This window comes from Anabrus simplex, chromosome 1, assembly GCF_040414725.1.
Source record: "Anabrus simplex isolate iqAnaSimp1 chromosome 1, ASM4041472v1, whole genome shotgun sequence".
NCBI lineage: Eukaryota > Metazoa > Arthropoda > Insecta > Orthoptera > Tettigoniidae > Anabrus > Anabrus simplex.
Genome location: NC_090265.1, coordinates 1499522246 through 1499547042, shown reverse-complemented (window position 1 = coordinate 1499547042; position 24797 = coordinate 1499522246). Strand labels below are relative to the sequence as shown.

The window sequence follows — 24797 nt, the reverse complement described above, 5'->3', positions numbered from 1 at the left end:
TGGATAAATGCACTTCTTCTTAAGCTTGCTACCAGATTTAATATCCATGGCATCGTCTTGTCATTGATAAATAGTTTCCTCTCCGGCAGAAAATGAAGAGTGGAACTCCCTGAATCTGCTTCATAGTGGTTATTTGTATTATCTAGTGTATCACAGTGCAGTATCCTTGGACCCCTACACTTTGTTCTCCGTATCAATGATATAATTCTTATTACATGAGATAAATATAATTTTTGATCCGTATTGATGATATTTAATTGAAATAACAATAATTTATTAATTAGACCACCTAATCAATATAATAAGACTTGTCTTTGTTGAATTACATTGACATGTTAATTAAAATGGTACATGCTTCGCCTTGCATACAGGCATCATCAGCCATTGGTTTAACCTTGAAATAAAATCAGGCACCTCATTTACATATAAATAAAATAAAACTAATTTATAAAAAGCCTTGAAGAGACTTGAACGAAAATTAACATATGGTAAAAGACTAGTACAATGTTGGTACTGAGCCATGTTATTCCGCGCTGCGTTGGGGATAAACATCTTTCCAAGATATGATAACGTCAGGCAAGCTGCCCTCACCAGATGACCGCCATTTTATAACAGAGAAGATACCAAAGAACTTTTACCAATCAAACAATCAACACAGCAAATATTTTTTCCATAACCTAAAGATTAACGCTTGTGCTTATTGTCCAATATTTTTCATCTAAGTTTTCCTTATACAGCTGATGATGACCACTAAGTGGTCGAAACATGTTCTGTGAGTGATAATGTATATTTAATTTTGCCCAACGCAAAAAATAAAGTATCGATTAGGTGGTTCTTTAATTACACTTGTTGATGTCAAATAATTCAACAAAGATGACTTATTATATTGATTAGGTGGTCTAATTAATAAATTAACTTATTGTTATTATTTCAACGATATTAGTCTTTCCGTTCAAAACAGTCAGTATTCCCTCCTCCTGTATGCCGACCTGAAAATCCTAAGGTAAGTGTCTACACCTGATGATTGTCACGAATTGCAGACAGTTCTCAATACGTGTAGTGACTGGTTTAAGAAATAGAATCTTTCTCCCCATGTTAAGAAGTGTAACACAATATCCTTTACATTGCTAAAGCAAGGAATGAACACTGCCTATACCATCCAGGGAAATACACTGCAACAGACTTCTCAGGTAAGAGAGCTACTGTAGGTGTTATAATTGACTGTAAACTGACCTTTTGAATGCCTTCAAATTATACTTTGTCTCCTACGTTCTCCCCATTACTGACTTTTGTTTCCCTACTTGGTCCTTAACTGCTGTCAAAAATATATCTCAACTACTGTAAGTAGTATTTTTAACTCCTTCACTTTCATTGTTACGACTCACAATCCTTTTTTTAAGAACACAATTAAATCTAACATCTTGAACTCCCTGGGTATCACTGCATTTCCATTCGAGGCGACAACTTTTATTTACAAACAAGTTAAATGAGTTTTCTTTTCTTACATTATTTTTTAATTTGTTTTTCATCCACTCATAATTCATTTTCTCATTACAGATATTACACACGTTTTAATCCATGGTATCAACGGTCCCACAACACTGCTTAGCACAGTGTTCTCATTTTAACAGTCAGCACGTTTTATTTGACAATCAAGAATGACCCATCAGACGAGAGAACTTTGTACTGCAATATGTTTGTAATTCATTAATCATGATCACTGTCATTAGACTTCATCAAGATTTTTAAATTTGTTTGTGTTATGTAATAATTGTTCTGCTACTGAAGATGGACTTGAGAATAGGCTGAAACATGTATAGACTTTGTTCCATCTAACAGATGAGAGGATTTTATAAATATTTTTATACCAGGGTATACTTGACCTGAGAAGCCATTTACAATTCTCTGTTGTTACCTACATAACATGATCAATGGCTATACCAAATGCAATATCAATGGCTATACCAAATGCAATACACTTCTGACATACTTCCCTATACATATTCTCTCCTGCTTAGCACACAACAGGCATATTCATCATGTGTCCCGTCCACACCTTACCTTACGACGATGCTCTATCTTCTAACGTCTCCCAACTCTTGGTAACTCACTACTGGACAATGACATATTCACACCCTTTGCATCCCACAAACAAAAATTAAAAGATTCCTCTGTCTGAAGTCCTCTCCATGTTTCTATTTTCTTCCGTCCTTCCAAACCATGACCTTTCTTCTTGCTAAGTCTGTAACCAACCATGCCAGTTACTGTTGCTATTACATTGTTGTTGTTAAATTACTGTTGATACTTAATATTGCTGTTTATTCTGATTGTTATCTTATTATACCTATTTAAAATTGTAATATTATTAGTGTAAAATTGCCCTCAATCATCTGTATCTAGTATTTAAATAATAAACTCTACCTTGAACAGGTAACAGAGGTAGAGATTGGAACTGTTGATGTTAGGTTCCTATGTTCAAATGACGAGGTATGGTTTTGTCATTCCAAACATAAGGCATGCAGATACTGTACACAATTATCAGGTTGTAAGAGTATTACTGAGGTCTAAGGAAAGACATTTTTTCACATTTATTTCAGAAGTTTTTTTTAAACTTGATTAATGTGTACGCTATTGTGAAAATCGCATCAGTTTGTATTATATTTTGTAGTTGAATAGCACCCATTATATCATACGTGTAGAATTTTTTTTAAAAATCCATTTTTCTATCCAACTCCATCAATAACATTACTGTTCAAACTCATTCCAAAAGCACAGGGTTGATCTGGGCAGTATTTTGTTATTTTCAAAATCAATGGCCGTGAAATATTGCCTTTTTCAAGAAATATTCAGCATTCTGAAAAATACATGTGGGTTTATTTCAGTCTTCCTAACTTGTATACATTGGCTTTTTTTAGATATCATTGGCATATGTCAGTGCCATACACGGAGTCCAATACGTGGGCTACCACTAGACTTATGTTACCCTTTTTTGCTGGTTGCCTTGCTGGCAGGACCTAGTGTTTACAGTGCACTATGTCTTCTGGTATGGGCTGGAGCAATTTTGTTACTTTCATTGATCTGTCTCGGCTTAATCTTTGGCTTTGACAAAATGAAAGTGACTGAGGTACGAGTGATGCTAGTAATGCCATTCCTTCTGCAGCCAGTCCCTGCTATGAATGGTGTGAAAATATTGCTCATAGGGTTGGTTGGTGCATGCATTTCAGTGGGCTTGGCAGACTGATATGTAATAGCAACTTCTGGCTCGGTGAGGAAAGCAACGGGAAACTACCTCACTCCTCATTTCGCTAGTACGCCTCTTCAGTGATGCCTAGGCCATCTATGACAGCTGATGGCGGAGCTGTTGAGGATCCAACCAGCCTTCGGGCTGAAGACTAAAACATACGGTTTAATGAATGTCAAGCCTTTTGGTTTGAGCTGCAGTCAATAGCCAACGGAGTAGCCTGTTGTGTTGTCAAGGCTGTTTCAGAAGCTATTATCCTGACCTCTGCTAGTGTCAATACTCAACTGCTGATCAGTGGAGACGATAGCCTATGGTTTAGCGAATTAAAGCCAGGCTTTGTGGCTAAATGGATAAAATGCATGCCTTTGGTCGAATGGCCCAGGTTCAGTTCTCAGAATCAACCCCCTCGTACTGTTAATTCTCCTGGTTTGGGGACTGGGTGTTTATGACGTCTTCGCTGTTCATTTCATCCTCATTAGGTCACCACCAAACCTATACCATGCACTATTATTATTATTATTATTATTATTATTATTATTATTATTATTATTATTATTATTATTATTATTATTATTATTAAATACAAATTTTGAATTTTACAGCATTACCACAGTCACTCCATTTGAGATATGTGCTGGACAAAGCGGAGGCGAGACAGGTTTTCCTCTGTGTACTCCGGTTTTCCCTGTCATATTTCATTACAGCAACACTGTCCAATATCATTTCAATTCATCTGTTATTCATTAATCATTGCCTAAGAGGAGTGCGACAGGCTTCGGCAGCTGGCACAATTCCTATCCTTGCCGCTAGATGGGGCTTCATTCATTCCATTCCTGATCCAGTTGAATGACTAGAAACTAGCTGTGAATTTTCATTACAACATTACCAGAGGTCATACGTATCGTTCACTGGTTTATTAGCTTCTTCGGGAGATCAGTGGTGGTGTCCGACCCATGATCACGGGCTCGATTCCAACCAACAAAAGAGAAGACTACACCTGAAAGATTTCATTTGATTTTATCAGATCTACTGTACTTATAAAAAAGAAAACTACATTACTCTTATAAGAGCAACCCTGTAGTGTCTTCCTGCAAGGATGTAGAAGTAATGGAAGTGAAATGTTATGTATAAGGTGAGGAAGTATATACGATGAGGAACACATGGCTGTTATAGTTAGCAGTGGCGATCTGATAGACGGAAGCCTACCATACCTATGCCTCTGGTCCTCGCACCAATCGAGCATACATCAGCAAACCGCGAGAGGTGGGTCAAGGGGAGAGGAAGTAACCTGACAAACCCTGGTCAGATATTATTATTATTATTATTATTATTATTATTATTATTATTATTATTATTATTATTATTATTATTATTATCATTATTATTTACTGTGTATATTTCAAATGTGTGTATTTAGCCATCGTGGCATGGTAATTCTTATAGGAACTCTCATTATCATGGGTACTCTCTATTTATAATATAATCTCTGCATTTATTTCGGACTACGTGCTTCGATCACTCAGTTTATTTCCCAGTTCTGTATGTGACGATTCTCTGAGCGAGATCTACTGTTGACGGAGCTGACGTGAAAAATTCCCGGAACTGTGCTTTTTTGGATGCAGTTGCTTGGGCTTGGACTCGCGTGGAGCCGGCACGTGTCAGATTATTCTCGAGTTGGAGCTTGTAGTGAGCAGATGTGAGACTTGCTTTCTTTCAGAGTGTAATCAGAGGTGTTTTGTACAAGTTATGGGAAGATGTCCCATGCCATATTAGGAATTCGAGATCTGCTGTTGACGGAACTGGGGAGAGAGGTGCTGGATTGTAACAAAATTCTATGGTTATGAATGTTAGCCATATATAATTCTATGGAAAGTCTACGTAAGGTAACATGGTGGGCCTTTTCAAACAATATCAACGCCATCAGTGAAATGGAGTCCATTCTCGTAAAAATAGTCATGACTGTGTGTGAATATTTTGCGTTCTGGAATAAACTAACTACTAACTATTGAGAGATCTTGAGAGAGAGTTACTTCATAATTAAAAGACATTATTTATATCAATATTCTGTGTATCTGGTAATATATGTTCAATGGTGTATCATGACGAGCTAGGCTCAAATTTCAAGGTAAATGCTGTTTAATTCATGATGCTCAACAGACCGAGTAAATTTTATGAGATATATTCTATTTAATTTCCATGGGTGGGGAAATTACCAGATGGACTCCTTTTCCAATATTATTTTCCAGATGTCAAGTGATTCAGATCTCCTTGTCACAAGGCAACGACCCTGAAGATAAATCTCAACAGCCGGCAGTTTTATGAATTATTTATATATTTCAGTGGCTCCTAACTTCCTTTATTCATTATCAGTTATTATTGATTTTTTAGAAAGATTACAAGGGACGCACAAGTCTGGGCTGCAATATCTTTCTCCGATGCTTTGCTGTCAGAAATATGTGCAATGTTTGTTTTTTGTTTTTTTTGTTTATTTTTTTTTTTTTTGTTTTTTTTGCATTGCTCTGAAGTTTTGTAAATGGAACAATGTGTCATATGCTTACCGGTACATTATAATGTGCTTTAGAATTCCATTGTTCTCATTTACAGTTTGGGCTTCACCGATAGTCTTAGTAGCCCTCAGTATATGCCACAGGCGTATATTAAAACTGTCCAAAAACTCACACCATAGTATTTGAACATAACAGCCAACAGTATTTGTAGACAATCCAAAAGTGTTGCACAAACTCCTTGGTTTGTTTCCAGAAGAAACATTTTTTAAACAAATGTTTAGATTGAAAATTAAACTAGAAATTTCACATTTCTATCTTGCATACTAAACACATTATAAAGTGGTCTACAGGTCATGAAAAATGGAGAGAGAAGAGTGCATACCTTTTTATGCATAATGTAACATTGCCATTGCAAAAAAATAACCACCCCCTACGAACACAGAAACACTTTCTAATATTCCTGAGGAGAGGTAGAGGAAGATTTTTTTAAAGTTTCAGAGACAGCATTACACACCTTGTTACCATTGCTTTTAATACAGCGAATGAAAAATGGGTTGGCTTGATTGAGAGTATCCATAAGGCTGTGCAGTGACTGCTGGAACTGGGCTGTCACTGTCTGTGGCTGTTTACGAGCCTTGCCAACCTGCTGGCCACCTGAACTGTAACTCTGAGTGCGGCCAGCCAGAGTTTTTACTGTTTGAAGATTCTTCAGGCTTTTTTTGCCGCGTTCACGAGGACGAAAGGATTTATTTTTCCTGAAACAGGAACAGACTAATTAGGAGTCTAGAATGGTTATTCTAAGGCACAAAAATAGAACTCTCCCAGGTTTAGAATGGTTTAATGCAAGTGTCGAAAATGAAATGTACATTTTTTTACAACATAACATACGGTATATCAATGTGAAAGGCATAATAATAATAAGAAAAAGGAAAAGTTTGTTCAAAATTGTGTTATATTGACTATTACTTTAATTAGTAAGTTACCAAATCTATGCGAGTGCTTAGTCAACAAGAGATCTCAGATTTCCTTAATTTAATAAAAATTAGATTCTTAACATATTGAAAGGCAACTTAAACATAATAGCTCGAAAACACATAAAAACGGTTAGTGGGATGTAAAAACAATAACATTTATATACTTAATAGGACTTGCTTACTTCAACTAAATCAGAAACTGGTTGTTATTAATCGGTTTATTAGTTGAACATTAATATATGGATACCTCTTTCAGGCTGTTTCAGTGGAAAATGTTCCCAAGAAAAGTTTGTTGAAAGCTGAGTGCATGATCAAGTGTGCAGTTAAGGAAATTTTAGTTACCAAATGATGCTCCTACAAGTATGCTATACACCAGCCACAAACATTGAAAGCTACTAAGAAAACATGAATTTCAAACCTGGTGGAATCAAGTCACATGGAAGATCTCCCAAGAGATGGATAGATCAGATCAAAGACACAACTCATGCACCTCTTTGAGTGACAATCCGGAAAGCAGAAGACGGTAGAAATGACAAATGCTAGTGGACTCCATCGAACAGAAAGTAAACAGGAGATCATGATTCTTAGACATGAGTTATGTGACTGCAAAGAAGAAAGGGAAGGAGGAGGAGGAAGGCATATTCTCTAAAAGGAAACAGGGTGGAGTTGTTTGCTCAGCTTCCATTTGCTCATTCATGGACAGTAAAAAGGGATGGATTCATTACACCTGAATGGAAAGAAACGATAAAAATTACAGTGATGGTAACTACTTTCAACCTATTAGGTCATGTTATACCTGTGTGTATTCTACTTAGATGCTCCAACAGCACAGGCCACTGCATATACTGTAATGAGTTTAAAATTTTACCACATGCTAGGGAGTTATCCTTGGTGAGGGGGGGAGATACTTCAGATTAAGCACTACAATTACACCACAACCACAGACTGTTGTGACAAATTTCTTCTTTGGCGCGAGGGGTACAATTCCGATATCATTTGTAACCTGGCAGCAGATGCACACTGAGTGGCCAAAAATCATGGGAAGACACTGGATGTGATGTTAATAACAAGGTGTTACTCCGCGAGCCCTCAAAACAGCAGCAATACGGCGAGGCATCGACTCTACAAGGTGTTGGAATTATTCTGGAGGGATCTGGACCCACGCATCTTGCACTGCTACCTACAATTGGTCTTGTGCAGTTGGTGCTTCGATCATGGAGCTTACACCAGCACCGACAGCATCCCATAAATGCTTCATTGGATTAAGACTGGGGGATCTGGAGGGCCAATCCATTGTCTTAACTTCACTGGAGTGCTCCTCCAACCACCTGTGTACCACCACAGAGTGGTGACATGGCGCATTGTCCTGTTGATACATGGCATCTCCATCAGGGTACTCTAGGGCCAGAAAGGGATGCAGATGGTCTGAAAGAATGTCCACATAACATGCACCTGTCAGCGCTCCCTACAGCCAGACAATGGGGCCTAATTGCAACCATGAGAATGCCACCCAGACCAGAACAGAGCCACCTCCTGCCTGGATACAACCTTGTTGACATGCAGGATCCATGGCTTCATGGGGCAAACGCCACACTCTCACGCACCCGTCAGCTCATTACAACTGGAACTGGAATTCATCAGACCATACTAGATGCCACCACTGTTCCATGGTCCATTGCTAAAGTTCAAAGGCCAACGCAATTAGCTATGGGACACGAGTTGGCCGTCAGATGGTGAAGCCTATGCGGTGCAGTTACCTCCTTACCGTCCTGACTCCCAGCATTCATCAGGGCAAAGATCTGACTCCCAGTTTCCCATCGAACACCCAGTATGGTTCTGCAGAGGCGACATGATGTCCGTTCATTAAACACCTATAGTCTTCCCGCGTGGCGGTTTACGCAGGTGGTAACATTCTTCCTGTGATATTGTAGATCCACCTTCAATATTGTTGAGCTCGGAAACCCAAATACGTGTGTAATCTCCGTAATGCTATGACCTGTGCGCCGATGATCATCCCACATTCAAAGTCGGTTACCTCGAGACATGTTACCATCTTCACAACACTGGTGCTCAGGGGTCATACGCAGTGCATTTTCTGACGGTACACCCTTTCCCATGACTCTTGGCCACTAGGTGTATAGTGTAATGTGTAGGTGGGGTAGTAAATAAACACACAACTTTTAAAGTTTAGGATTTATTAACTAACTAATGATTGCTTGTTCAACTACACAGGCAAACCATTAGGCTAGTTCATACTCTCTCTTCGTCCTCACTGTTCATCACAGTAGTTATTCACTCCAACACAATCAATCAATCAATCAATCAATCAATCAATCAATCAATCAATCAATCAATCAATCAATCGCTACTTATCTGCATTTAGGGCAGTCGCCCAGGTGGCGGATTCCCTATCTGTTGTTTTCCTAGTCTTTTCTTAAATGATTTCAAAGACATTAGAAATTTATTGAACATGTCCCTTAGTAAGTTATTCTAATCCGTAACTCCCCTTCCTATAAACAAATATTTGCCCCAATTTGTCCTCTTGAATTCCAACATATTATGTTCATATTATCCTCCTTGGGCACACGGTCCAAGCAAAAGTGTTTTGAATACAAATTTTAGAATTTTGGGATGCTAGAAATATCAGTTCTACACAAAAAAATACAACAATTAAATTGTTTTTTTTTTTTTTTTGCTTTACGTCGCACCGACACATGTAAGTCTTATGGCGACAATGGGATAGGAAAGGCCTAGGAATTGGAAGGAACCGGCCGTGGCCTTAATTAAGGTACAGCCCCAGCATTTGCCTGGTGTGAAAATGGGAAACCACGGAAAACCATCTTCAGGGCTGCCGACAGTGGGGCTCGAACCCACTATCTCCCGATACAATCAAATTGAAACTATTTACTGCCCTAATACCATATGTAACCTATAGGTTACAGTGGGTCCTAATGTTTGTGATCTGAAAGTATTGGATATTTTCTTTGTCCATTTTTTTTGCTTTACGTCGCACCGACGTGGCTCTGACCTTGGGCTTTTATATCCTAGCCTTTCTGGCTGACGTAAGACCCTGGCTGTCTCGTGAGAATTCTGAAAGTTATGTGTCACAGCCAGGTAGTGGGGGCTTGCCCATGCTGTTATGAATGATAGGCATCCAAGAATTACTGATTTTATATCCTTCTTCTAAATTCATATTGTTCGGATATTTCTTGATTTCGATAGCCTTGCGGATTTTCCTTTCCAGATTCCAAGGGATAGCTGCTAGGATCTTGGTCTTCAAATGATATTCCGTTTCGTAGGAATGCTTGGCTACTGCTTAAATATCTGTGTTATGATTCTTGGTGTGATGGACATGTTCTTTTAGGCGGGTGGAGATCAGACGTTTTGTTTCACCAACATAACAAGCTCCGCAGCCTACATTCAATGTGATATACTCCAGGAGCCTGTAATTCTATAGTGTCTTTTTCTGGTGGTGGATAACAGGCTAGCTTCCGGTGTGGTTTATAGATGGTTTTTATGTCATATTTGTCCAGTATCTTGCCGATCCTGTCTGTAGTGTTTTTAATGTATGGCAGTATCGCTGTTTTCAGGCGGGTCAGTTCTTTCCCGTTGTTTTCCCCTACGGCGGCCTTTTCTGTGTTCTCTTCTGATTTTCTAAAGAAAAGGCCGCCATAGAAGAAAACAACAGGAAAGAAGAACTGACCTGCCTGAAAACAGCAATAGTGCCATAAATTAAAAATCCTACAGACGGGATCGGCAAGATACTGGACAAATACGACATAAAAACCATCTATAAACCACACCGGAAGCTAGCCCATTATCTACCACCAGTAAAAGACACCATAGAATTACAGGCTCCTGGAGTATATCACACTGAATGTAGCTGCGGAGCGTGTTATGTTGCTGAAACAAAACATCTGATCTCCACCCTCCTAAAAGAACATATCCGTCACACCAAGAACCTTAACACAGATATTTCAGCGGTAGTCAAGCATTCCTCCGAAACAGGAAAATCCGCGAGCCTATCGAAATCAAGAAACATCCGAACAATATGAATTTAGAAGAAGGACATAAAATCAGTAATTCTTGGTTGCCTATCATTCATAGTTTAAGATATACAGACCACAACATAAACAAGCAGGTCGAAACCCCAATTACATAACAGCGTGGGCAAGCCCCCACTACCTGGCTGTGGCACATAACTTTCAGAATTCTCACGAGACAGCCAGGGTCTTACGTCAGCCAGAAAGGCTAGGATATAAAAGCCCAAGGTCAGGTCCACTCTTGCAGTTATGACTGCTGCCTGGAAGACTTGACTACCTCGGATCAAGTAGAGGTATTTCAGTCACCTTGACAAAGAATACTGCAATATATTTGAAACGCTGGCAAACCGTACGTGATGTACAGACAACAACAACATGGTTCAACCCGGAAAATAAACTAAATAATATATTCTTTGGTTTTCCTGCACCAGCGACGACATTGACTCACTGGCTTAGCCCCTACTTCACAGGAAGCTAAAATGACAGGCCTGTTGTCATACCATTTAACAATGGCTACTTGACAGTCATCTCTCACTAACATATCATGGGTTCCTCTTCCTGCCCTTCTCATATCAGAATCAATCCGAAGCTCATCAGTCGGTATCCTGTTGTTGTTTTTTTTTTGCAAATATCCTGTGCCTTGTACTTCACACTCACAATGGAGAATGTCCAACAGATAAACTGATGTGAAAAATCTGTCCATGTATACTGCCAAGCCAGGTGGTAGAGATCTATATAATCGAATTACCACTATTGCACCGATATCCAGATTGTGAAATGCAGCATCATTCAGAATACTATCTCCCTTTCCTTCATACAAAAAGAAGTCAACTGGTAGCCCATCTGGAGCAGCACAGACAAAAAAATGTTCAGACCACATGGATTTGGCTTTTCTCTGACAAACTGATGCATAACTACCTGCCCCCAGAATGGTACTATTTGTTCATCAATGAAACGTTTGTCACTTCGTGGGTTATCTAGGCAAGCCTGCTGAATGTTTTTGATTAGTGGTTTAAACTTCCAATACTTGTCACTCAATTTTTCATTTGCATCCACTTCTGCATCATCTACAAGTTTCAGGTTGCTGCTTATCTTGAAATATCTTTCTCTTGATATTTTGTCCGCAATCTGTGGGACCCGGGTCTTCCTGGCCCAATACATTCATATACAGGAATATTTCAAATAAGACATCATAATGGTGGCAGCAAAAATGTTCCTCATCTCTTCTACTGTGGCATCCAAACAAATCCCACTGACATGTAGGTACCTGCGGTTTGTAAACTCCATCAGTGTGGCAAATATGTAGCTTCCAACATATCTGTAGAACCTTGAGAGAGGAGGGAATATTTTTTGCTATGTACAGGTTCTGGTGGAGGTGCTGAGGGAAATGGTTCAAATACATCAGACCTCTTCCAGATACCCTTGTACTGGACACTTTCTTGATCATTTTCTCCTTCGCCATCTTCTTCATCCTCCTCCTGAACATGTGTCCTGTTGGAGGGGGGGGGGGGGGGGGGGGGTTTACAGGAAGTAAAATGACGAAAGTTCTTTCATCCTCGTCGTCAGAAAGGTCTGACATATCGGACACGTCCCCATTGACAATTTCCAGAATTTCATTGGAATCAAGGCTTTTAAAAAAAAAAAATAACCATTGTATAAAATATTACTTCAAGCGAGACCCACTGTAACCTATAGGTAACATCATTAAAAGATATGCCACTACTCGTTACACTTTGCTGATTCCTATGAAATTATTCATGAATTACATATTAGCGAACTTTTAGAATCATTACTACTCTTTTTTTTAGAATACTAGAACTAATATTATTACTGGAAAAGTGTACTTACTTTCACTGTGATGCGATTTCTGCCAATAACTTGTGATCTCCATTTTGTAAACATTCATTGTGACCAACTGTGGCAAGATAAGTGTCTGAAAATCAGCGTAGCTAATGCCGCACTCTCTGAGATGGTATTGGAATCATTAGTAGTGGCCTGCACTGCTTGGCGACCGAGATAAAAAATTGGGAACCTATGTAACCTATAGGTTATGTGGGGCCCGAGGAGGTTATATTCATTATATTCTTATCTTCATACAATTATAAGCTAAAACCATTTCACTACACAGACTTATACAACTGTTTCTTGGACCCTCGAGTAGTTCACAAGTAAACTCACTGTCACAACTATTGCGGCTGCACAGTTCACAGTCCGCACATCCACATCACAGTCTAACAATTCTGAACATTACAACAAATCCGGATACTCGCAACAATATTTGTTCACTGTCCCCCATTGCTCAGCTGCACTGTTTCGTATTCACCCTCAGTTCCCATACATACAGCACTAACAGCACTCAGTCAACTGTCACCGATTGATTCAGTACTCCACAGCTGCACCCAGAACTAAACTGTCTCGATCACTAAGAAAACTGAATCACTGCCTTACACAGGTAAGCTGGCCCTTCCAGATATTTCACGAGTGTAAAAGCCCCTGGAGTCCTCTGGAATCAGAAAGCTCCGAGTTCTCCGTTTGATACTTTCTTGCTAGTTGCTTTACATCACACCGACAGAGATAGGTCTTATGGCGACGATGGGATAGGAAAGGCCCAGGAGTTGAAGGAAGCGGCCGTGGCCTTAATTAAGGTACAGCCACAGCATTCGCCAGGTGTGAAAATGGGAAACCACGGAAAACCATCTTCAGGGCTGCCGACAGTGGGATTCGAACCTACTATCTCCCGGATACAAGCTCACAGCTGCACGCTCCGAACCGCACGGCCAATTGCCCAGTTTTGATCCTTTCTCGTGCCATCGATGAGTACACAGAGTTGTTACACAGCGGAGACGCCTTGTGCACTTGGCTTGAATCTGACTGGATGCCACAGTGGCGAGCAGGCGGGGCCCTAACTCTGTGATTACGCTGGAGGCTGCACCAGGCTACCTTGCTCCTCCCAAGGCCTTACATTAAAATGGCAAACACTGTCACACTGCTCTTCCTTAAGGCTGTTCGTCCTGAGCTTCTCCACGATACGGGGCCAGTGAACCAAACGGTCAACCATAAACCTCCCTTGGGGAGGCCACCAGATCCTGTAGACAACACCGTTGATCCTAGTGATGACAGTGTATGAGCCCTTCCTGGACAACTGACCGATGATTTCCCTTTCATCTGTACAGGACACCAATATAAATGGTCCGTAATAGGACATTATAAATTTTCCAGCTAACTCATCCCTGGTTCCCAGCGTTTCTCCCCAGTGTGTTAAGTTAGGCTCATCAGTTGATAAATAGCACACCCACCAAGACGCATGGCTAGTGCATACCATGGAGGCCATTGTGTAGGCCACTTGGAACCACCGGCAGGGCCAATGCACCATGAGAAACTTTGTCTCATTACCAAAAATTGACGACTGCCTGGCCATCAGATGATACAGATATTGATTCCCATGCAAAACCTGAAATATTTGTCCCAAATTAGTAAATTTATAATACCAATATAAATGGTCCGTAATTGGACATTATAAATTTTCCAGCTAACTCATTCCTGGTTGCCAGCTTTTTGCCCCAGTGTGCTAAGTTGGGCTCCTCAGTTGGTAAATAGCACAAACCACCAAGACGCATGGCTAGTGCATACCGTGGAGGCCACTGCATAAGCCACTTGGAGCAACTGGCAGTGCCAATAAACTATGAGAGACTTTGTCTCATTACCAAAAACTGATGCCTGCCTGGCCGTCAGATGATTCAGATTTTGGTTCCCTTTGGGCACCTGAAATATTTGTCCTGAATGCATAAATTCATAATACCAATATAAATGGTCCATAATTGGACATTATAAATTTTCCAGCTAACTCGTTCTTGGTTGCCTGCGATTAGACCCAGTGTGTTAAGTTGGGCTCATCAGTTGGTAAACAGCACAACCACCAAGATGCACAGCTAGTGCATTCCGTGGAGGCCACTGCGTAGGACACTTGGAGCCACCGGCAGTGCCAATGCATTAGGAAAGACTTCATCTCATTACCAAAAATTGATGCCTGCCTGGCCATCAGATGATATACATGTCTATTCCCATAGGGAACCTGAAGTATTCGTCCCAAATGACTAAATTTATAACACAAATATAAATGGTCCGTAATTGGATATATATATTATAAATATACTCATTCGACACAAGTATTCCAGGTTCCCTATGGAAATCAACATCTATATCATCAAATGGCCAGGCAGGCATCAATTTTTGGTAATGAGACGTCGTCTCTCATAGTGCATTGGCACTGCTGATGAATCCAAGTGGCCTACGCAATGGCCTCCACGGTGTGCACTAGCCATGCGTCTTAGTGGATGTGCTAATTACCAACTGATGAGCCCACCTTAGCACACTGGGACGAAACTCTGGCAACCAGGAATGAATTAGCTGGAAATGTATAATGTCCAATTACGGACCGTTTATACTGGTATAATAAATTTACTCATTCGGGACAAATATTTCAGGTTCCCAATGAGAATCAACATCTATATCATCTGCTGGCCAGGCAGTCGTCAATTTTTGGTAAAGAGACAAAGTTTCTCACAGTGCATTGGCCCTGTTGGTGGCTCCAAGTGACCTACACAGTGGCCTCCACGGTATGCACTAGCCATGCGTCTTGGTGGGTGTGCTATTTACCAAATTTTTGAGCCCAACTTAGCACACTGGTGAAACGTTGCCAACCAGGAATGAGTTAGCTAGAAAATTTATAATGCCCAATTATGGGCCATTTATACTGGTATTATGAATTTACTCATTCGGGACGAATATTTCAGGTTCCCTATGGAAATCAACATCTATATCATCTGCACAGGATGGTACATCCAAACAAGGTCGCCTTCCTGGAAGCCTGCAGAGTTCGCCAGCATGTCATAGCAGATTTTCATCCTGTCTTTTGCCATCCCCACATGTTGTCAGGCACAGTCATGCATATCATACAGCTGGTCCACCAAACTCCCACACAGGATCTGCTGCTGGCTGCACCAGTACTAATCCAAACACCAGGTCGCATGGCAGGTGTAGCTCTCTCCCAACAATCAATACAGTGGGTGTCATGCCCGTTGTCTCATGGGTGGATGCTCGATAGGCCATCAAGAAGAATGACACCCCAGTCCCTCTGGTGCGCTGAGAAGCAGTTCCTGAGATGTTCATCGACGGTCTTTATGAAATGCTCCTCCATGCTGTCCGAATGAGGGTGGAGAGGTGTCCTTCGGGTCTTCCGAACTCCCAGGCATTGTAGAACCTCATGCATTAGGGTTGTTTCGAAGTTCCTACTCTGGCTGCTCTGCCGTTCCCTTTGTACACCAAAGGGGCAGAAGAATGTTTTGCAACGTGACTTCAGCAATTGTCGATGCCTCTTCTTTAGGGATAGCATACACCTCTGGCCATTTGGCGAAGTAGTCCATGACCAGGAGTAGACGAAGATTCCAAGCGTCAGATTCGGGCAGTGATCCAGCAATATCAATGGCAATCCTCTTGAAAGGGGCTCGGACAAAGTTGCCTTCCTGGAAGCCTTCAGAGTTTGCCAGCATGTCATACTGGGCTTTCATTCCATTGCTTGTCACCCTTACCCATTCCCAGTACATGGGCCTCGGCTCACAGCCCATTTTCCAAACACCTAGCAAGTTCTCTCGCCATTGTTCATCAAGTGCACCCTGTAGTAACATAGTTAGACATGGTATAAAGTATTGTTCACTCCCAGGTGGCCAGCAGTGGGCCCCGCATCCAACTCAGTCACCACTCATTTCATCACACTCCTGGAAATTATCAGCTGGGCAATTTATTTCTTGTCGTCGGTAGACTCCTGCACATGGGTTAGCACCCCACTACTGACATTAGAGATGTCTACTGGGACCAGTATGCCTTGTAGGTTGCAATGAGTTCGACGATGTCCTTCCATTCTGGTCGCTGTCCCGATTCTACTTCACGCAGAATCTGACCAATGCCATCATCCTCCAGGTGCTCCGTCCTTATGGCAGCTCGATTCTACCCTTCAGTGGCAGTGGCCCTCGCAGTCCAGGTACCTAAAGCGCCCACCTGCCCCTCCACCTTCTGGCAGTACGTACAATTCTCGCAGCATGGCCTTCTGGACAGAGCTTTGGTGTGCAGTGTTTCCTTACTATATGGTGTTCAGTGGTGAAGTTGTACTATTGAAGGCATTGTACCCAAAGAGCCAATTGCCCCTCCACATTACAGAAGCCCAGAAGCCAGGGCAGAGTGATTGGTGCATAGATGGAATTGCTGCCCATACAGGTGTTAGGGGAAGTCCTGTAAGGTCTTCACGATGGTCAACGGTTCTCCATGTCACACAGTAATTCCGCTCCACTTTGGACAGCATTTCACTGAAGTAGGCAATGACCTTCTCCTAGCCACCTTGCACTTGTGACAGCACCCCACCAATTTCTACGTCACTGGTGTTGGTGTCAGAAATGAACTCCCCTGGCCTGGGACATCCCAGGACAGGTGCCCTATACAGGGACAGTGTACAGAAGTCAGCCTCTGCCTCTGACGACCATTGGAACAGCCTTCTTTCCTCAGTGAACACTAAAAGTGGGTTTGGGTTGTCAGCGTATCTGGCTATGAACCTGCGATAGTACGAGCAATGAACAAGAAATCTCCCGAGTTACTGCTTGACCTTTGGCACCGGCCAGTCACCTACAGCTTCTAACTTTTCTGCATATGTGGGTACTCCTTCCGACAACACGATGCGGCCCAAGTAGCACACATCTTTATGGAACGGTTGGCATCTTCCAGGATTCAGCTTAAGGTGAACCCCTCGCAGTCTCTGGAACACCCACTGGAGGTTTTCGGTGTGCTCCCACAACGTGTGTCCCATTATGATGACGTCCTTTGGATACACAAGCCAGACATCGTGCATTACCCCTCTCATTACCGACTCCTGGGGTCGCTCGAAAGGCTCCGGCGCATTTCACAGGCTGAAGAGCATCATGGTAAACTGGTACAGTCCTTAACCGGTAGAGAATGCAGTCTTCAACTTGTCTTCTGGATGGAGCGCCACTTAATAGTACCCAGACTTGAAGTCCAAGCTTGAAAATCAGTGAGCACCAGATAATGTGTCCAGGCTAACAGGAAGCAGTCCCTCTTCATGACGTCATTCAACTTCCGGTAATCAACGCAGAAATGGAGTTCACCCTCCTCCTCCTCCTTCTTCTTCTTCTAATTCTTCACCAAGACCACTGGTGATGACCATGAACTGTGACAATCTCACTACACTGAAAAATGGGAGATAATGAGTCTGGCTTGTAAAAACTATAACCCCCCCCCCCCAAAAAAAATTACAGCTGTTTAATACATATTATCTAATCGTACATATTTCGAGAAAACATAATTCTCTTCAGAGAAATAATATTTGCCAAAACTCAATGACATGATTAGAATGACAAATTAATTACATGTTCAACTATTATCAACAATGATATGTATTAAACAGCTTTTTTATATAGTACTGACAAGTCAGACTCATAGTATCTCCCGCTTTTCAGTGTAGCGAGTGTCCCCGCATGTAGTCAAAACGGACCACTATACGCCATTAACACGATCAAGTTTATAGATTCTAACCATGGACTTTCTTCGCTTACGGTACCCTGCAGGGTGGTTGCAGGACTGATGTGGCATCACCAGTGTTGATTCAATGACATACCATGTGCGTCCTTCGGTAGTCACCATCTGCAGAAGTTAAGATGTCACAAAACTCGCGGATTAGTTCCTTCAGCTTCCTGAGCTGCCCTGACTCAAGGTGCTTCCGGGTGCCGGAAATAATCTTCCAGAGCTTGACCGAAAATTCATGTGCTTCCAAGCCTATCCATCTTCGTTGTTCACCAGTACAATGAACGTCACTGGCTCACATGTCCCAGCTCAGTCCTTCAGGGTATCTGATCCCTCAATCAAATTCAGTATTCGTATCAACACAAATATCCTTGCCAGGTAAAGTCCTTGATCAATGAATGTTGATCCGGGTTCCACAAGCACGCTGTCTCCTTGTAAGGTTCCCACCAACCATGACGTCACTGTCACCTCGCTGTTGACAAGCAAACCATCTTCGCTGCAAAGTGTTAGTCTCATAATTTGGGGTTGCGTTCTGAGGCATTGGAGAATTATTTCTTGTCTCGTGAGCCACAACACACATCATCCCAAGTTAGCAGTTGCCTCGTACACCCATAGCATATCTAGGCTCAAGATGACCTCGTTGGTGATGGTAGTGACTAAGCCCAGACTTGTAGGCGTTGTCATCCCAACATCAAGTTGAGTAGCAGCTCCTTCAGGAATGGAATGGTGTCTCCCGAAGCTATCAGCAGCACGTAGGGGTGGCTGAGCTCTCGCTCTAGCTGTCCCTTGTCGGTGTCTGGCATGGCAATGGTTAATGTCCATCCCACATTTATAGGAATAAATTGTATTTTCAATACAATATATTAAGTAATAATACTACATAAGTCTTGGGACTAGTTTCAACCACTCAGTGGCCATCTTCAACCAAATAAATTTAACAAATTATGTGATAACTAAAACATATTATGTATAACAGACAAAGACAATGTTGCAGGAATAATTATAACATTAAATTACATATAATAACAAAATTTATGGTTATAATTTTCTTTTCATGATATGATGTCTTAAAGTTCACTTAGGACTTCAGGCAAAGAAGTAAATCTGGAAATGATAGCCAGAATTAGGAATGAATAAACATACAGTAAAGAAATTTAAAAGGAGAAAAATGATTTATATGAAACTCACCTCTAATGTCTCATGTAGAACTATCTGGAAGTAGCAAGCAGGCCATGTAACAAAGGAGTGGGCAGGGAACAAGCACAGACCTGTTGTAGGAAGCAGGCAATGTAAACAAAGGAGTAGGTAGGGGAGGAGGGGAGGGAAGGAGGGAGGGGGGTGGAAGGAGGCAGGAAGGGGTGTCTAAGATGGTGCTGAAGGTTGTGGAAAGAAAGACTGATGCTGAGAGGGGAATTTAAAGAGTTTATAAAAGAAAGAACTATTTTAATGTGAGACATGATTACTAAAGATAGGAATTAGAAGGTCAAATAAAATGTTTGATTTCTCTGAAATTTCATTTAGATTAAAGTTATGATTCAAAAACTGTTTCAGATGGATAAAAGAATTTTCTGTAATCTTGAGCAGGGGGCCTTTTTGTGTAACATTTGAGAATTTTCATGTCTTGGTTGATATTAGTGAACTTATGGTTAGTATCACCCATGTGCTGTCCCAGGCCAAAAATCTGTTAATATTTCAGGGTGATAACATGCTCTAAGTATCTTGTTTTACCGACATAAGATGCGTTACAATTATTACAATTGAGTCTATAAACACCTGACTTGGTGAACTTATTGCTATGATTAACAGAATTGGTATTGAGTAAAATATCTCTGTTTCTATTACAAATTTTGAAGGCTATTTTGACGTCTTGCCTTTTAAATATGTCTGATTTGGTAGACTTGTTTATTATTATACGTAAAAGTAGATAACAAATTGTTGTGAGTTTTTTCTTTTGTTAAAGTTGGTAGAAGGTTGGTATTTATGTTTATTAATGATTTACTCCATAAAAGAGCTGCTGTAGCCATTAAATTTAGCTATACTGCGAATGATGTTAAATACCTTTTTAAGTTTTTTTTTAGATAGCGGAATGCTAAAAGCACGGTGTACCATACTATGGTATGCTGCACATTTATGGATGTGTGGGTGTATGGAATCTTGATGGATTGTGTTACCATAGTATGGTGCACCGTGCTTTTAGGATCCCGCTGTCTAGAACTTAATCAACAAATTATCTAAAAAGCCACCTAATCGATACTTTATTTCTTTTACCTTTGGCAAACTTAAAAATATATTAACAAATACAGTACAGTGGACAGCTTGCAATAGTCTAGAACTTAAGAAGGAATTAGACACCGTTCGCAGTATAGCTTAATTTAATGGCTTTAACAGCTCCTTTATAGAAAAAAAATCATTAATAAACATAAACACCAACCTTCTACCAACTTAACAACAGAAAAAACTCACAACAATTTGTTATCTACTTTTACGTTTAATAATAAACAAGTCTACCAAATCACAGACATATTTAAAAAGCAAGATGTCAAAATAGCCTTCAAAATCTGTAACAGAAACAGAGATATTTTACTCAATACCAATTCTGTTAATCATAGCAATAAGTTCACCAAGTCAGGTGTTTATAGACTCAATTGTAATAATTGTAACGCATCTTATGTCTGTAAAACAAGATACTTAGAGCATGTTATCACCCTGAAATACTAACAGATTTTTGGCCATTGGTGATACTAACCATAAGTTCACTAATATCAACCAAGACATGAAAATTCTCAAATGTTACACAAAAAGGCCTCCTGCTCAATATCACAGAAAATTCTTTTATCCATCTGGAACAGTTTTTGAATCCTAACTTCAATCTAAATGAAATTTCAGAGAAATCAAACATTTTATTTGACCTTTTAATTCCTATCTTTAGTAATTATGTCTCAGATAAAAATAATTCTTTCTTTTATAATCTCTTTAACCCCTTCCACTCAAATTATTTGTAAGTCCTGATTTTTCCCAACTTGTATTTTATTTCTGTCTTGAGTGTGTGGAAGCGTTCAAAGCAAATGCTTGGATGGAGCCCTGCTTGCTTATCCAACCAGTCTTCAATAAAATAATCCTGCATTTCTGCCTTACTGTTCATCCTCATGTTGATAATTACAGCAATAAATGCCTTCAGCTGTTCCAAAGTCACAGCTTTCTAAGAAAACCAGGTAGAGCTGGAGTATTTTGCTGTATTTTTATTTCGGCAAATTTGTTTGTCTCATGGACAATAGACGTTATCAACTGATCAGTAAAAAATAGCTACCAGTACTCTAGTTCTATTTTAGGCCTATTGCCACAACTCGTGAATCATCATGAATCACTGACTAATCTGTAAGGAAATTTGGCTAATTCTGCATCATCCGTTCTCCACGATCTCCAAGATATGCTTGAAGTCAGCACGGTATGACTGGGACCAGGACGAGTCACAATACTATCACATCCTCCATGATTTCTTGCGAAGCTGATATCAATATAGTCATTTGAATCACTAATGGATATATCACTTTCATGGCCAGATTCAACATTTTTATCACTTTCTTGGTCACTATCATCAAAATCAGCCGAAAGTGACTCAAAAATCTCTGCTTCGGTCAGGCTGTGCGCTACCATATTGCTTCACGCGACTGCCTTCCATTGTCAAGGAATCGGAGCAATTTTGCCAAGGAAAGAGAAACTAAAACACACCTATTCGGTTTCTGTCGGATTCCGGAAGGGACCAGCACTTACGAAACGAAGTGCTAAAGCCCTGGCATCCTATGTAACCTAGCAACGAACGGCGAAACATTGTGTCGACTCAGGGTCGACAAACGAGCTATAACGCTAAATGATGGCTGTCGACCTCAGGTCAACACACGAGCGGAAAGGGTTAAATTTCCCTCTCAGCAGCAGTCTTTCTTTCCACATCCTTCAGCGCCACCTTAGACACCCCTTCTCCCCTCCCCTTACCTACTCCTTTGTTTACATTGCCTGCTTCCTACAACAGGTCTGTGCTTGTTCCCTGCCCACTCCTTTGTTACATGGCCTGCCTGCTTCTTCCAGATTGTTCTACATCAGACATTAGAGGTGAGTCTCATAAATAAATCATTTTACTGCTTTTTAATTTCTTTTCTGTATGTTTATTCATTCCTAATTCTGGCTATCATTTCCAGATTTACTTCTTTGCCTTAAGTCCTAAGTGAACTTTAAGACATCATATCATGAAAAGAATATCTTAACCATAAATTTTGTTATTATATATAATTTAATGTTATAATTATTCCTCCAGCATTGTCTTTGTTATACATATATTTTAGTTATCACATAATCTGTTAAATTTATTTGGCAGAAGATGGCCACTAAGTGGCTGAAACTAGTCCCAAGACTTATGAAATATCATTTACTCTTATAATTGCACTTCAGTACCGAACAAAAATGAAATTTATAGCTTATAAATAACATCCCACATTTATCGTGACCCGGCACATCCTGTACCCAAACCACCCGTTGGCGATTAACCTGTTGCCGCTTTGCTTGGTGACTATGTTTAATGCATAGTGAGGGGTGGTAGCAACTGTGCTAATGAGCTCCTGTCCTTGTCAGCCTTTATTCATTTCACTGGTCGGGACCCGTCTGCCACATGGCAGTTCATCCACAGGTGGCTGCGCTTACTGCAGTTCCAGGAGGTGATCTTGTGAGGGTCTCGACGTCTTGGCAGTGGTGTGCATCAGCCTCGTGTTACTGGGCAGGTCTCTAGAGCATTCTTGCTCTTTACAACTCTTATCTTCAGTGACAACAGTGCCATGGTTCCCTTTACTGCCGTCAACCTCAGGGCTATCCAGGCATCCCTGAGCTTATGCTCCCTGTTAAGCATCAGCCTTTGAAGAACCTCCATGCTGCGGAGCCCTTTGATGAAAGTATAGGCTGCCTCGCAGTGGATGTGAGGCCTGAGGCACCCCATCCAGAGCTTTGTGGGCTAGTTGTTCGATCTCGGAGGCGAATTGCTGTAGCTTCTCATTTACATGCTGAGTCCTCTTCCTTACCTGGACACCGTAGGCGGCTGCCACCAGGTGGTTGTCATAGTGCCCGTCCAGCACTCCTACAATCTCCTCATACGTGGCTCCCAGTTGGAGGCTGTGTAATACCTCTGCTGCTTTTCCACATAACCCGGCAATCAGGTGTACAGTTTTCCCTTCCGACGTCCAACCGTTGTGTATACAGACGGTCTCCAACTGGATCTGGAATGTCCTCCAAGAAGTGGTCCCAATGTAGCATAGGAGTTTCACCTTAGTGGCGGTGAATACACCATCACTGCTGATGAGCTTGATACGAGTCTCCATAGCTGTCCTTCTTAAACAGTATCTTTTGCTTTACGTCGCACCAACACAGATAGGTCATATGATGACGATGGGACAGGAAAGAGCTAGGAGTGTGAAGGAAGCGGCCGTCGCTTTAATTAACCACCTGACGTACTTTGACGGATCTCTCCATCCTGGCTCTCAACAGCACTCCGGTACAAAGACGGACTTCTCCGTCCGCATGTAGTGTTTATTGCCAGACCCGCTCCAAGTCGGTTTCCTTTGTGAAAGGATTGATTTTAGTAAGATAACCTCTTGACAGATGGAAGCACTGTTTTATTCCCTTGATGTACTCGATAAACACTTCTGTGCAGTTATTCCCTGGAAAGAATAACCTGTATCTTAGCAACCTCATCGTAAGCGAAATTATGGCTGCCTCCAAGTTGAGTGACGAGGCGATTATAAGGGAATTTTTACAAGAGAGCGACTTTGATATAGAAATAAGCGACGAAGAATTTAGTGGAAGTGAAAGTAGTTCATGTTACAGTGACGTGAGCGCTGGCAGGGGTGAACAAAGTACTGTTTTGCCATCAAATGTGTCGCTGAATTTTAGGCCTACATCTGATGCCATACCAACGGCTTCTAATCATATTTTACACAATAGGGAATGGAACTGGGAGCACGTAAGTAATACTTCAGAGTGTAATTCATGCATCGTAACTGGTGAAATAAATAGTGTTGTTAAAAGGCGCCTAGGACAATTCCCGAACGAACTGCAAGTTGTGAACGAATTTCTAACAGCAGACTATTGGGAACATCTAACTAAAGAGACAAATGCTTATGCAAGTAAATGTCTTGTATCAGCTGCCAAAGATATAAATAGGGTAATGACATATGAAAAAGAACACTGGCTTCCTGTATCTCTGGACAAAATGAAGGCCAGATTACCTTGAAGTGGTAAAGTATGATTGCAAGAAGAAGTTCAGACGCAATCTTGTTGTTGACTACAACTGTGCAATGGGTGGTGCTGATTCCCATGTCCAGAGACTCGCATCATTCCCCTTGATGAGGAAGTATGTAAAAAGATACAAAAATATATACTTCTACATCCTAGATATGACACTTCTGAA

General features: G+C 41.0%; 1 protein-coding gene across 2 annotated transcripts in view; it reads right to left on the bottom strand.

Annotated features, from left to right (window-relative positions):
• Positions 1-24797, bottom strand: part of LOC136858446 (unconventional myosin-IXa) — an 842620-nt gene that overhangs the window by 466828 nt on the left and 350995 nt on the right. For both annotated transcript variants that reach the window (XM_067137995.2, XM_067137996.2), the window contains one exon: positions 6263-6503. In XM_067137995.2, the coding sequence (XP_066994096.2) occupies positions 6263-6503 (241 nt within the window). The remainder of the gene's footprint in view (positions 1-6262; positions 6504-24797) is intronic.